Source organism: Peromyscus eremicus, chromosome 1 (genome assembly GCF_949786415.1).
Source record: "Peromyscus eremicus chromosome 1, PerEre_H2_v1, whole genome shotgun sequence".
NCBI lineage: Eukaryota > Metazoa > Chordata > Mammalia > Rodentia > Cricetidae > Peromyscus > Peromyscus eremicus.
In genome coordinates, this window is record NC_081416.1 from 114058723 (window position 1) to 114074881 (window position 16159).

The 16159-nt window shown below is 47.4% G+C and overlaps 1 protein-coding gene across 1 annotated transcript in view; it reads left to right on the forward strand.

Annotated features, from left to right (window-relative positions):
- Arnt2 (aryl hydrocarbon receptor nuclear translocator 2) overlaps nt 1–16159 on the forward strand; it is a 162282-nt gene that overhangs the window by 89592 nt on the left and 56531 nt on the right. Inside the window, 3 exon segments of the mRNA XM_059271971.1 lie at nt 7309–7411; nt 13541–13606; nt 13932–14017. Of these exon segments, the coding sequence (XP_059127954.1) occupies nt 7309–7411; nt 13541–13606; nt 13932–14017 (255 nt within the window).

The following is a 16159-nucleotide window of genomic DNA, read 5'->3' on the forward strand; positions in this document are numbered from 1 at the left end:
AAATGACCACATAGGTTCACAGGGAATAGCACTATTAGGAGGTGTGGCCTTTGTTGGAGGAAGTATGTCACTGGGGGTGGGCTTTGGGGTTTCAAATGCTCAAGCCAGGCCCAGTGCCACTTTCTCTTCCTATTGACTGAGGATCTGGATGTAAATTCTCAGCTACCTCTCCAGCACCATGTCTGCCTGAATGCCTCCATGCTTCCTGCCATAATGATAATGGACTTAACTTCTAAACTGTAAGCCAGTCCCAATTAAAGGTTTCCTTTATAAGAGTTGCCATGGTCATGGTGTCTCTTCACATCAATAAAACCCTAACTGAACACTGAAGTGTTGAGAATGAAGCTCATCATGATCTTTGGAGGTTTGGGATGAAGAGTTGTAAGGTTAGTCTAGTGATGCCGTGGTTGCATGGTGGAGAACTCATCCTAAGCTGAAACATATATATACATAGGAATATGTACATTTGTACATACACATATATTACCCATATACAAACACATATCCACATGTGTAGACACAAATATACATATACACATATGCAAACACATATGTGTGCATACATGTGTACATATATATACAAGCGCACACACATATGCATATAGGCACATGCACACATATAAACACATGTGTATACACACACAAATACAAACACCATACATATACACATACAGATATACACACAGCTATAGAAACATGAGCATATGCATACATGTACACACTTACAAATACATTCACACATGTACATATACACAAACATACATACATACACATATATGTTTGTGTGCATGCATGTGGACCAACATGAAAACATGCATGTGCATATAGATGTTCACCACAGCAGCCTTACCATATGGAAAACTTGGGAATAACTTAAATGTTCAATAGTAAATTCTCCATGCAAAATAATATTATAAAACCATGAAAATGAGATTTGTTATAAAAACCTTTATTAGTTTATGCTAAGTGACATGAAGTGGGAAAATGTACCCACGAGACCTCAGCTAATTAAAATAAAGAGCAAGTATGTAGAGAAAAAGATTGACAGTAAGTACGCCTACATAAAAAAAAAGTGTGTGTTTTTCTCTGTAGAAGATTGTCTGGGATTTTACTTGATGGGTGTATGTATATATGGGTATGGGTGTGGGTGGGTGGTGGAATTTTTCTACAGTTCTCGTGTTACTTACAGAACAGAAAAGCATCTCAGGAGAAAAATCCTAGACTAAGTTCATATAACTCTCAGCCTGAGGACAAGTTCTTCCTATTCTGAGGCTGGCTTAATGGCCTGTCTCCCAGAGAAGCCAGGGGCAGGGGCTGGACCACACCAGAGGCCTTGAGAGATGAACCCTATTGTGGCTTTCTAGTCCATTAGTCTGTCCTCTCTGGGCTCACAAATTGTTGCCTAGAACCTGCCAACACTGCACTCTAGCCCCCAGTGAACCCCTTGCATAAATCAGATGTTCTTCATAAAACCCTGTAAAGTAGGATGTGACTCTATTTTCCAGCCCAAGAAACTGAGACTCAGAGAAAGTAAGTGACCTGTTCAAACTCCCATACCTGCCATGTGGAGCAGCTCTGTCTTGGACCCTTCTGCCGCGTTCCTTTTGAAATATCACGCTTCACTGTTCTCACTCACTGCCAGCTCTCTGTATAACAGGTCCAGGAAGAGATCTATTTCCAGATGTATTGGAAAGTGCCTGGGGCTCCTGTGGTAAAGGCAGCTGTTGCGTGACTTGAGGCCCTGCTGGCTTAGCTGACTGGGTGCCAGGGCCACAGAGAAGCTCCTCCTGTTTGTACTAGGAAATGGATGCCCGCAGGACTGGATGCTCACAGAGTTCAGAGAACAGGGAAATGGCATGTATTAGTCACTTGACTCATCTCTGGGAAAAAAAAGTGCTTAACAGAAGCAGCTTCGGAGAGGAAGGGCTTATGTTAGTTCACAGTTTGAGTCCATCATAGAGGTAAAATCATGCTGGGGTTCATGGTGGTAGAAGCATATGGCCTAGCTGCTTACACAATGGCCAGACCAGCAAACAGAGTCAGACCTGAAGCAGGGCCCGGCTATAACCCTCAAGAATGGCCTCCAGTGGCCTAGGCCCCATGTCACAAAGACTTCGGAACATTCCCAGACAGCACTGTCAGCTGGGGAGCAAGTGTTCAAACACAAAATCTGTGGAGGACATTTCATATTGAAACCATAGCACGGGCAAACCGGACTGAGAGTGATAGCAGGTTGGAAGCTGTGACGCAGGGATGCTACTGAGATCAGATTCCACATGAGAAACAAGGGGTGTGATGACAAGGGAGGGGCCTCCTGGAGACCTGAAGACTCCGGGTGCGGGAGACTGAGCACTGAGTGGGGGATGTTAGGACATGGACTCTGAGACTGCAGGGCATGATGGCATGATGGCAGGTCTTGAAGTGAGGAGAAAGAGAGTGATTTGCCAGATTCTAAAGTAAAAGAGGAATAGTTTGAGATACGGCTGAGGAGCAGAATGCTTGCTGAGTCTGTGCAAAGTCCTGAACTCTGGCCCCAGCATCTCTAAAACAAACAAACAAAAACGGTTTTAAGTGGGGGAGGAAGGGTGACTGTTTCTGGAAGACTGAAGTCACAGAGGGGTGGCAGGGAGGAGGCACAGCAGATGCAAGAAGAGAATCGGCAGAGGTCTGAGGGAGAGAGCGAGTCTGTGTGTGTGTAAGCAAGAGCGTTCCGTCCCGGGGGACGGCTGCTCGGACAGCAAGAGGTCAGCCTGGTTCTTACTGAGGCATTGGCTGAGGGAATCTCTGGGAAGGGCTGACTGTTCACAGGGCAGCTTGTTTCCGGGGGGTGGGCATTTAGAGGGCACAAAGAGACCCTATGGGAAGGAGAGAAGGGGGCATGGACCAGGCATGAGGAAAACAGAGGTGACTGGGGGTCCAGCCAAGGAGAACAGGATAGGAGGCGAGAGGTAGGATGAGCCAGACACAGGTGTGAGAGAACAAGTCCTGCCACCTTGGGCTAGAGATGTTGCTCAGCAGGAGAGTGCTCGCCTAGCATGAGGAAGGCTCTGGGTTCAGTGCCCAGAACTTCAAGAAAACAGTCATCCTGTCCACGAGGAGGAGGATGGAGGTAGAGGAGGGATGCTGAAGAAGTCAGCACTGGCCTCGACTGACTGCTGCCAGGTAGCTGTTGGGACCAGCCTGGGACATCCAAACCAGACAGCCCCCAGGCGTCGTGGGTCAGAAGAGTTAAACATCAGCGTGGGCTCCATGTTCATTCCTGCTGAAGCCCGATCATGAGCCAGCCCAAGCCCCAGGGCCTGTGAGCAAAGATACATTCATACCATCTCGCACTGGGATTCAGGACCCAGTGCCAGGCATGGCCACCTGCCTTCCTACATCTCCACTGCTACAGTTGTCAGATCCAGTTCATACATCCCTCTGAGGAACACACCTACACGACATGTCCAGCGTGCTTGCATTCCTGAGGAGCCTGGAGTCGGGGCTCACTGGGTCCAAGGAAACCCAAGAAGCACGTGGAGAAACAAACGTTGGGGGCAGTTGTCTCTCAGGGTCCCCACAGCAGCTCGTGGAGATGTGTTTATTCATTTCCCCCTGTTGCACCATGAGCGAACTTCGCAGCTGGGATTTATTTTCAGAGCACTCTGGAATCTGACAGACCCGCCTGCCTCCTGCTTCGCAGCTGAAACCTTTTGCCATTTGGTTGATGATAAAGCATGTGATGGTTTACACTAAAAGGGGCTGTAAAAGATGCTGTCTGTGAGTGAGACAGACAGGTGTCAAAACCGGAGGAGCAGACAGCACAGTCAGCAGAGTTCCAGCTCCGCTCTGCAAGATCACTCAGCTTTCAAGTTCAGTGTCGCCTCCAGAGGGAGCTGAAGTCTGAGTGCACACCTTGCTTAGCGGTGTCCCTCCGCAGTGGATAAGATGGTGATTCTGTATAGATGGGGTCAGTATGGAGCATGCATCTACAGAGCTGTGCTCCGCATCTGCAGAGAAGGCGGCCCTGTCCCAGAGCACTGCAGGGGTGAGGAGAGCAAGCTGATCAGGCCCAGTCCAGAGCCATGTTTGCCGAATGGTCCCAGTACAGTACCAGAGAGCCAGCTCAGGAAAGCACAGCATGCCTCAGGAGTGCAGTCCAGGGAGGTGACGGCCTGGGTTGCACATACTTATCCTCCTCCATCTCCTTCCTCCTTTAGCTCACCAGGCCCAAACTGGGGGAAGGTATTTCTCAACGGCCTTCTCTTTCTAGTGAGAGGGACTCACTTACCTGACCCTGAAGGAGGGGCCTCTCAGGCCACTTTCTCATACTGTGTCTTTCATTGCATTTATCTCTGTTTGAAAGTCTGTTCTTTCCTATCCTAGTCCATTGCTTTCTATTTGGCTCCATAGTCTCTCTCCCACCCTGTAGTAATGGCCTTCTCTGTGCTTGGGTCAGTGAATTGTCAGTGCTGAATGACTATTTGTGATCACTGAGGTAACAAGCGGGTGTCATGATGTAATGCTTGGGGTCAGTCAAGGATGGCGGGGGCGCTGCTTGGGGCCAAGGGAGTATCCAGGAGCACACTGGGGAGCCATGAACTGCACCAAGTAGCCAGGCCCCAGGCTGTATGCTTTCATACTGGGGTATGGGATGTGAATGTTGGAGACCATTGGTGGGGAGCATGAGAGATTTTCAAGAAAAGGTATGGCTGCGTTTAAGACTCCCACGTTCACTGTCTGTCACTCCACCTTACTCTCGTTGAACCTTGATCTAGGCTGGCAGCCATCAAGCCCCAGCAGTCCTGTCTCTATCCCCCAATACCCTGGGGTTACAGACATAAATGGCCATGCCCAGCTATTTTACATGGGTGCTGAGGTCTGCACTTGGGCTCTCCAGCTTGCACCGCAAGTATTCTTTCCAGTCCCTCATGCTCTTCAGTGGAGGATTTGAGCAATGGAGTAGTAGTGCTTGTCCAACGTGCTGAGGAAGACTGGTCACGGTACAAGAACAATGACAGTGGGTTCTGCAGTGAGGGAAGAGAGAGTACTCTGACTCCAACGGAGAAAAATAGAAAGGTAGAACCAGAGAAAGGGTGAGGACTAATTGGGTGGGGAATTACTAAGAATAAACATTAGAGTAAAGAGAATTCTTGCTAGGCCCACTCAGCAGAATTCTTGCTGGATGCAGGCCACGGTGATGATATCAATGGAGGCCAGATACTAAGGGTGGAGATTTTGCCCAGTAGTGTTACTCAGCTTCCCACTACTATGATAAAATACCTAGAATAATTATTAAAGATAAAATGTTTGTTCTGGCTCATGGCTTTGGAGGTTCCGGTCAGGGAATGGCAGTTTGGGCCTCTGATGGTGTGTGAAATGACAGTGTGTGTGTGTGTGTGTGTGTGTGGGGTGCTTCAAAGCATACCTGCCCAACTCACAAGCTAGGTCACATAAGGAAGACTAGCCCATGGTCCCACAATCATCAGGGGCACACCCTCAGTGACCTAAGGACCATCTACTAGGCCCCACTTTAAAAGGTTCACCATATTCAATAATGCCAGTTTGGGGACCAAGTGTTGAAGACATGGACCTTTGAGGTCACTCGTGCAAACTTAGAACACTGGTTTACCTTAAGGAGTCTTTCTACAACTGTACCCTTCGTGCCAGAAGGGGAAGCCCAAAGCTGAGCCCAGTTTAAGAGAGGAGACTCAGGGCTTCTGTAGACTTTTGGTTAAAAGGGAGTGTCTTTGACCTCTGGAGATGGGTGTCATGATGTTATCAGTCTGTAGGAGGTAGTAGAACAAGTGTCCCCAAAGATTTCTCAAGGGAAATGGAAAAGGGAAGGTCCAAAGCCCAGCACCAACAGAGGGTAAGGGCTGAGGAAGGGGAGCCTCCCCTGCAAATGAGGAGCTAATTGGAAGTCTTGGTGTTCCTGGGCAAGAATATTATCAGGGTCGTGTTGAAGAGAGGGACAAAGAGGAAACGGGCCAAGGCATATATTTTACAATTGGCATGGAGATTTCCCTGTGGCCTGGACTGGGTGGTATCCAGGGAGCTATAGGGTAAAGGCAGGTTGCAGGGGTCCACCCCTGGGAGGAGGCCAGATTACAGACCGTGAGTGTGGATAGAGCAATCTGCCTGCAGATGAAGAGAGAAGCTAGGATCTTCTGGGTCATGTGCTCTCTTCTCTGTTGTTAAAGAGGTGTGACATTGTTTATACCTGGAAGCTGTAGACAGCAGGGAATGGAGACATTGAAAATGCCTGAATGGGAAGGGATCAAGGGATAGAACAAAATCTCACTGGTGTCAGAGACATACGTTGAGATTCTGAAATATTTCTTCCCTTAAAGTGAGAGTAAGATGGGTGAGTGAAGCCAGGGAGGCAGAAGACAGGCTGTGTGCATAATAGGGAGAGAGAAGGACAGAGACACTGTCTAGCTCTCTGGCTTAGATTGGAGTTTCTAGTGACACTCCTGCTGATTTTGGGAGCCTGTTTTGGAAGGAGCTAGTGAAACTGCCCTGTAGCTGCGTAGTTAACTCCTGGTGATGTAGCTCCACCAGCAAAGGACTTGAAATGGCTGCTAGGGGAGAAGACACTAGGTCACGGGCATCCAGAGGTGACCTCTAAGACTTTGGCATGGATAAAACTGCACGAGGAGTGTATGTATTCAATGACAAGAAAAGATGGAGGAGATGGAGCCCCTAGAGAGAGAAAGAACTCACAGGAAAAGAGCAGAGGTGCCAGGAAGTCATGAGACGTCCAGGTTGGGAGGGCTGCTTGTTTATTTAAGACGTAATCTCCCTGTGCATCCTAAACTTGCCTGGAACTCACTATATCAACCAGGCTGACCTTGAGCATTTCAAGATCCACCTGCCACTGCCTTCTGAGCCCTGGCATTACAGGGGAGTGCCCCCATGCCTGGCTTGGTAGGGTTTTTAAAAGAGATCCATGTATAGTTTGCAAAGTTCAGCAAAGCAGCCAGATCAAATAAAGGAAAGATGTGTTTTGGATTCAGCCATGGGGAAGTTGTCGGTCACCTTGGCAAAGGCTGTTGTCATGGGGCTAGGGAGGAGGTGGCCAGACTGGAGTGACTTGAGGCTCAGGAATCCAGCAATACAGCTGACAAGTAGAGATTGCACTAAAGAAAACAAGACCCTGTGAACCGTATGGATTCCATGTCTCTGTGAGACTCTGCCAAAGAACACTGGGGGTGCCAAGAAAATAGTCCGTTCAGCTATGTCCAGCTTGTCCTGGCGTGGCAGAGCCATGGAGACCTGCCCCTTCCTCCTCAGTCCTAATCTCACACATGTGCTTCTCTCCCTCAGGCCGCATCCTGGACCTGAAGACCGGGACAGTGAAGAAGGAAGGCCAGCAGTCGTCCATGCGCATGTGCATGGGCTCCCGACGCTCCTTCATCTGCAGGATGAGGTTTGTGGGTGGGCAGAGGCCAAGGCCGGGGGACTCACTTGACCTTGTGCTCTCAACGTCAGACAAGAAATACACCCCAGTTCTTCACCAATCATGGGAATGCTCCCCTTCTGCCTCCTTTACGGCCCAGTAATTCACCATTCCCCACCCGTTCTGTTCTCACACCTTTGTGTGCTGCGTTCTTCTATCTCTTTCATTTTTGTTTTATGATGTAGCCATAGTTAGGGCTGGAATTTACTCTATAGACAAAGCTGGCCTTTAACTCGCAAAAAATCCTTCTGCCTCTGCCTCGAAGGTGCTGGAATTAAAGGAGTGCACCACCACACTTTTAATAACCCTGCTCCACTGTAATAACCCTGCCCCCACTGTAATAACCCTGCCCCAGTGTAATAACCCAGCCACAGTGTAATAACCCTGCTCCACTGGAATAACCCTGATCCACTGGAATAACCCTGCTCCACTGTAATAACCCAGCCACAGTGTAATAACCTTGCTCCACTGGAATAACCCTGCTCCACTGGAATAACCCTGCTCAAGTGTAATAACCCTGCTCCAGTGTAATAACCCTGCTCCAGTATAATAACCCTGCTCCACTGTAATAACCCTGCTCCACTGTCATAACCCTGCTCCACTGTCATAACCCTGCTCCACTGTCATAACCCTGCTCCACTGTAATAACCCTGTTCCACTGTAATAACTCTGCTCCTATGTACTCTTGATTTTTTTCCCCTGAACATCCTTTGAGGCCTTTCATACGTCTTGTCTCTCCAGATTCTGTATTCCTCAATATGGTTTGTATTGAAACCACTGATCCCGAGCTTATTCTTGTATTTCCTGTAACAACTCACACCTTTTAAACTGGTCCCCAACTATTATTGATTAGACTTTTTGTTTATTTTGATCTTGTTTTGTGTTTTTGAGGCAGGGTCTCACGTGTCCCAGGTTGGCATCAAACTCATATAGCTGCAGATGACTTTGAAGTTCTGATCTTCCTGTATTCACTTCCTAAGTGCTAAGACAATAAGGTGGGCCACCATGCTTGGTTTATGTGGCATAGGAGTTCCAGGACTTCCTTTATGCTAGGCAAACACTCTACTGACTGAGCCGCATTCCAAGCCCCATTGATTTGTATTTAAAATGTAAATGATTTGGCTTCATGCTTCAATTATATCATCCTAAGGATAGAGACTGTGGTTTATACATCTTTGATTTTTTTTTTTTTTGAAATGGCCACTTATGTAGCCCAGTCTAGCATCCACTCTTGATCCTCCTGTCTCAGCTTCCTGAGGGCTGCAATTACAAGCTTGAGCCATCTTTGCCCAGATGATTTATGACTCTTTGCACCTCCTTGACTTTCAATAGAATGTTTTGTATATAGTTATTGCTTGAAGTCATGGAAGATTGGGTCCATGACTCCTCACCATCAGCAAAATATGAAAGGGAAAGAGAGAGAGAAAGAGGGGAGGGGGAAGGATTGCTTTGCAGAGAAAAAGAAAGGTCAAGGCAGCGTTTTGCATCATTAAGGTGATAATAAGGAATGGGATATATAATATATATCTTGCAGACATCTAATAGCACATGCAGCCAGCCACATGTAGGGTATAAAATAATGAGATAGGTCAGATATGAGACTATGTCCTGTCCTGTTGGAGAAACGGTGTGCCATTACTAAGATGGGAAAGATGGCTGGGAGCTCCTTCAGGGTGAAGGGGAGTGGTCATCCTTTCTAGACTGAGGTGCCAACCAGACAACTCAGTGGAAAGGATGAGGGGTGAATTGGGTGTACAACTCCAGAACCCAGAGGAAATTCTAGGACTGAAGTTGGACTCAGGGACCAATGTTGAGATGGCAGCTGAACTGGGAGACAGTTACCGGAAGGCAACAGAGAGAGGACAGCACTTGGGGCCCTGCTCCCCCAATGGCGGAAAGCTGAGTTGAGCAGATGGGAAGGAACCAGAGGGAGCTAAGGAAGTATCTGAAATGCCACTACTGAGTCCCAGATGCAGGATCTGAGGCTTTAAGGCTACTCCTCAGAGTGAGAAGCAGAAGCTGGAGCTACAGGCAGGCAAGCAAGGCAGACTCAGTCTTCCGCCCAGCCCACCCTGGAATGTGTTTGTCCTAGGGCTGTCTTCAAACACCTCTCCTGACCAGTGTGGGACTCTGCATCCATCTTGGTTTAGCACAGCCTTGCCTTTGCCATTAGCCTTGTCCCCTCCCCTTCAGGCTGTGGGATCTTACTGAGCTGCCCATCCCAAGCCAAGCACAGCAGAGCCACTGGCTAATGTCGCTTTTACTTGGTTGTCTGCTGCTAGAAGTGACTTAACACTTGCACATCTTGTGGGTACTATAACATTCCAAGGAGAAAATGCTTTAACAATGAGTATTTATTCTTCCTGATTCAACGTCATCTGTGTGTGTCTTAGCAAAATCTATTTCTGTTGGCTGGAGAGATAGCTCTGTTATTTAAAAAAGAAAAAAAAATAGCCTAGCATGGTGGTGTGTGCACTTGTAATCCCATTGATGGGGAGGTGGAGACAGGCAGACTCCTGGGGCTTGCTGCCTACTGGGCAAATCCTATGTGAGAGATCATGTCTAAGAAAAACAAGTGCATGACACTTGAGGGAAAACAGCTAAGGTTGTCCTCTGGCCTCCACACAGACGTGTGTATATCTGAACACATGTGCCTGTATACATGTATACATATACACACACACACAAAGGAAGACACAGAGAGAGACAAGAAGAGAGGAGAGAGAGAGAGAGAGAGAGAGAGAGAGAGAGAGAGAGAGAGAGAGAGAGAGAGGAGAGAGAGAGGAAAGAGGAGAGAGAGAGAGAGAGAGAGAGAGAGAGAGAGAGAGAGAGAGAGAGAGAGAGAGGAGAGAGAGAGAGAGGAGAGAGAGAGAGAGAGAGAGAGAGAGAGAGAGAGAGAGAGAGAGAGAGAGAGAGAAACCTACAAGTCATATCACCAATGTTGCCTGCTCCTTACCCTAGGTGGGTCTACAGAACCCTCTTTTACAAAACACAGCTTTAGAGTCTGGTGAGAGAGCTGTTATTTTCCCTGCATCTGCTCCTCTCCAGGCTGAATACTGGACCTCTCCCAGAGAGCCCTGACAAGGTGACAAGAAGGCACTGGAGTGACAGTGCATAAATGATCTCTCTGACTTAGGATGGAGTCTCACCGGTTGCCTGCTTTGTGTTTCGAGTGAGCTGGACACAGGACTCGTGCACAGTGTCCAGCCAGAAACAAACTATTATCAGCTAATGTCACAGCAGGGGCCTCTTGACCTAGCTTGAGGATGGTTAGTCAGCCCAACTGATATAAACTCTTAATTAGCCGCATGAATGAAGTGCTTGGAGGCATCACAGCACACCATTTCTATTGGCAAGTAGAGTGCCACTGTTACCACCCAGATTACTCCATCTCTCCGAGCCCAGCACACCTCCAGACCAGGTCCTCAGAGTTGCTCATGAGAGTATGAGCCCGTGCTACCTGGACTGGCTTGAGAGAAGTGCAGTGCTTTTTGTTCTGCCTAGAGCACGACATTGTCAACAAAGCAATACAGTTTCCTCAGGACACTGGGCACAGTCTGCCAGGAAGGGGCAGAGGGCCCTGTTGGCATCCCTGGGTGGCAGTGTCACAGATTGATCCTGCTATGAAAACAACTCCAGTGCTGGCAGCTCGCCAAGGTCTCAGAACATAATTGGACCTTTTTTTTTTTTTTTTTTTTTTTTTTTTTTCATGTTGCAAATGAAGACATCCAGGCTGGCACTTGTCATGTAGTTGGGAAATGGAAATGCACTTAGCAAATGGGCCTGCCAAGTGGTGGCCAGAGCCTGGATGCTTGATGCCTGGGATGCTGAGAGAATCATTAAGAAGTGATCAGGGAGGTCCTGCCATTGTGGAGAGAGCTTCATCCCCTGGGCCCCACAGACGGGCCCCCGGGCAGACCTGATTCTCTGCCTGTGGGTCCCTTGTCTCCACTCTCTCTCTTGCCATCAGCAGGCTTCCAGCAGTGGGGTTGTTCCTAGAGCCAGCCCCGGTAGGGGAGGGGTATCCACAATGTGGTGCTCAAGCCTGGGAAGATGCTACTGTGCATTCAGCTGTCAGCATCTGTTTTGAGTCGGTGTCTCTGCTCAGGCCTGAACAGACGCTGCTGCTGTCATCACCCTCCTCCTTTCCACAAGGTCACGAGCTCCACTGATACGATCTGTGGGACCAAGGATAGCTAGGCTTCTCCCTTAGTCTTTCTGCGACTCTCTAGTACTAAGGGATTGTGAAATGGTTCTTGTGCATGTTAGAAATTGGCCAAACTCTCCTTCTACTGGCAACCACAAGTCAAAAGCAGGTAAGCCCACTTCTGCCCTTTGGAAGGATATTATCCATGGGGCTTCTCTGAGTAAACATACAGAGCAGTTGAGAACCATCTACTTGATAGCAGGTTTACCCTTCAGGGCGTGGGGGGAATAGAAAGTGAGAGTAGGGGAGAAATTTTACAAGTGCTGGTCCTAGGTAACTTTTATATCACTTGGTGTTGGACAGCGGCATGTGGTGGCGGGCAGGAGCAGCTGTGGAGGCATCTTCTAGTGTTATGGCTTTTGTGCAGGCTTTGGGTAAAAGGATCCTTAGCCTTGCAGGTGTTAAAGCTCACGTCTAAGATTTTGAGATTCCTCAGCTCTCGGCTACAGCTAGCATTACGGTTTCCAGTCGATCTAGGTATCGTATTCATCGGCCTTTGATAAGAGCAGGTGTTACAGCTCCCAGGCATGAGGTGCTGAGACTCTGGACCTTAAAAGCTTGACTGCTATAAAATTCTTCCAACAACAAGGCCCACAGTCTCTCTTCACTCTGCAGGCTTCTAACCGTCTGCTGTCAAGCAGCTGGCCATCCCGCCACTTTCGCAGCTCAGCCTGCTGGTGGCTTAGCTGTGGTGGGCCCTGCTGCTCTCCTGCCTCTGCCTTCGCCATTGTTCTGCTCTCTCTGCTACTTCTTTTGCACGTTACCAGCTCAAACTGTAATAATAAAAAAAGTAATTAAGACAACAACAACAAAAAATGTAATTAAGAAAAGACTGCTCCAGAGAAGCTCTTCTCTGGACTTGATATAATAGCAGAAGAGGCAGCACGGGAGAATGTCCCCCAGATGGCTCACAAAGTGGGCTGAAGAGTCTGCTTAGGTAGCCAAAAAGGGTATTTGTATCAGTCACAGCAATCGGTGCATGCAAATGCAGGCTAGTGTTTGCCCCCCAGTCACAGGCTAACCCCTCTAGTTCCAGTCCTTCTAGTCATCAGAAGTGCTCCCCTCCCAGCTTAGGTAGAAATAGCTGTAGAGTCATCTAGAGTTCACCCAGGCTTTTAACAGTTAAAAATTCCTGTAAGAAACTATTTCGAATAGCTCTGGCTAGGGCCACACCTCCGAGAGTGGTTTTTACAAGGTGTCTGAAGTGTTCAGAGCAGCCAGTGCACACATAAGGGCACTCTGACTGACTGTTGGACTAATATTCCTTTTGCTCAAGATGGTCAGCGATGCAAGAGGAAGTCCAATGGCCATGGATGAAAAAGTTTAATTGCCCCTGTCCATGTCTCAACATCTTTATTTATAAGAAAGTGAATGTCAGAAAGAGTGTTTGCAAATTAAAGAATTCATCATATGTGTTGATAATAGGCTCAGTCAGTCAAGTACTTGCCTTGTAAGGCCTGGGTTTGATCTCCAGAGTCCATGTGAAAAAAAAACAAAAACAAAAAAAACTGGGTATGGTGGCACACTTTAGTGATCCTAGCGTCAGAGATGGAAAACCAGAAGGGTCCCTGGGGCTCAGCCACCAGCCAGCCTCACTTGGTAAGCTGCAGGCCAGTGAGTGACATCATCTCAAAAGAAAAGATGGAATCGCACCTGAGGTATCCTCTGACCTCCACATGTACGTGCATACACATGCACCTGCACCCCCACACACACATGTGCACCTGCACACACTTGAGCACACACAAAGAGCTTACACTAATAGCGATTTTAACAGCACTTAATGCTTTCCTAATGCTTTGGGGTGAGGTGGGCCCCCCTTGTCTCAGCAGCACCATCAGTTTTGTGTATTTACTGCATCCCCATCAATTCTAACACGTGTTGACTCTTAGGTGCGGAAATGCTCCCTTAGACCACCTGCCTTTGAACAGAATAACCACCATGCGGAAAAGGTTCAGGTGGGCATCCCTTTCTGTGATGTACTTGGGGAGTGTGCGAGTCGATGGCAGGATGGCCCCACACTGGGGAACAGTTCAGCTTGAAGAGGGGCTAAGTGTAGAGGAGGTGGCATGTGTCAGGAGGGCACTGTAAGAACCGGGCATTGGGTGGAATTCATGTGTGATGTTCAGGCCCTGTTGGAGGATGGGAGTCAGGATGGTAGGAAATCAAGATTTAGAACCACAAAGGAAACAAGAGAACAGGCAGCTTAGGTACCAAGGGGGTCATCCGTATCTTGCCTTGTTCCCATGTAATGAAGACAGCTTCATGTATGTCCTTTCTCAGGAATGGCCTTGGCCCTGTGAAAGAAGGAGAAGCCCAGTACGCTGTGGTCCACTGCACCGGTTACATCAAGGCTTGGCCTCCAGCAGGTGAGCAGAGCTGCTGATGTATTTCCAAGAAGGTGGATGCCTTCACCTCCAACTGTAATACTGGGTTAAAAGTGTTCTTGGAGAAAAACCAGGAAAGTAGTGTTGTTTTTCTTTGTGGTTAGAATGTCATTTTTGATGCTATAGAAAGCCCCACTATCTGAAATAGGTTTCCAAAACGGGGAATGAGTGGAGCCTTCGCATCATCAACCTCTGAAGAGATAGTGTGAAAATTTGAAATGATAGTTGCAGCCATGTTCCCATAGATACGCACGTCAAAATCACAATGAAAGAACAGATGATAACAAGCATTGACAAAGAAAAGGAGACATGAAACCATCATATCTTGCTGGTGGGAGTGTGAAATAGCATAGCCACTTGGAAAAACTGTCTCAAAATGTTAAGCATGCAGTTGCTATATGACTTCACAATTTGACGCCTAAATATCAAGCCAAAAGAATTGAAGACCTAGGTCTACAAATAAATTTGAATACAAGTGTTTATTCATAATAGACAGAGTTAAAACAACCTGACTATACCCTATAGGTGATAAAATGTCATGTACCCATACATAGTAAATATTGCTATGTCGCATAGTAATCCCACAAAGAAGAGAACACAGAGACTGTGGCCATAATACAATTAAAGAATATACATCAATAGCCAGTCTAGTGCTTGGAATAAATAAAAATAGTTCATAGTGTGCTGGCCGTTGGCAGGCAAATGGAAATAAGGAACTATAAGATAATTTGATATTATGACATCGCCTCTACGGGGCAGTAAACTGTGGATTATGCTCACTGTGAATTGGACTTTTGTTTTGGGAGGGATTGTACAAAAGCCCTCTCTGGCCAGTGCAGGGATCTACAGTGATCCTTCCTTCACTGACTGTCCGACACTGCGTGCTTTATGGGTAGAGTGACACTTTGCTGCTCTTTGCCTAGTACATTGTACCTCTGACCTGGTGTGTTGATTTTCATCCATCCCATAGGTTGTCTGGAAGTAAGATAATTTCTCCATACTCTTTAAGGTTTTTCAAAGAATGAGTCTTCTGTGTCCACAAGTATCATCAGCACCTTTCTGGAGTTCTGAAATGCACCAGATGATCATAACAGTAATGACTGTTGGTTGAGTGTTTGCCATGTCACACATGATTAGAACAACCACAACAGTGCTGTGGAACTGGCAGAGTCAAAGCGCCTGCAGTTCAAAACTCTACGATCTCAACAGTCCACACTAACTTTTTGTGTATGTATACACAGATATTCACATGTACACACACACACACACACACACACACACACACACACGCGCGCACGCACGCACGCACGCACACACAACCTGTCAATTGAAAAGATTTTTTTCTACTTAAAGCATTATCTTGGGCTTTATTGGATTGCTATCACAAAATAGTATAGACTGGGTAATTTACAATGAAAAGAAATTTCTTTCTAACACTTATAAGGGTGGAGACTTCAGGGCTAAGGGGCTGCATTTGACAAGGATCTTCTGGCTCTGTGTCAGATTATGGCAGAGGGTGTCATCTGGGGAGAGAACTGACACCGGGAACCTAGGAGCTTAAGTCTCTCTCCCTTTTATTTTATTTTTTTTTTTTTTGAGCCACCATGTTGGGAATCCAATGAAGGTCCTCTACATGAGCAGCCAATGCTCTTAATCACTGTACCATCTCTCCTGGCCCCTACGAGACATCATTCAAGTACAGGAAGTATAATTTATAAAACTATTAATGTGTTGTTTGCTAAAGGCCTGAGCCAGACTCAAGGGCAGAGATTCAGAAGGCATCCAGCCCTCAGCTTGGGAGATCCACTCACTCGCAGTTCTGATAGTGCTACAGAACCAGTCAGACCCCAGGAGGACAAATAGTTCCCAGCAGCTGAAGTGTTAGGAGGAGCAGTGTAGCGATAGTATGGGGCCTTTTGTAAACGGCATGGCTGCTCCTGTCTCCTGTTCTTCATGGGAGCATCAGATAGTGCTTGAGGAAGCAGGTTTGTAGTAGGAGATTGCCCAAAGAGATGAAATAAGAGCTAAAGACTATGGCCCTTGGAGGGAGACAGGCAACGGTGTCTCCACTATCCAGTACATGATGGCCTGTGTGTGGCCATTGTGTAGCAAGCCTCTCAGGGC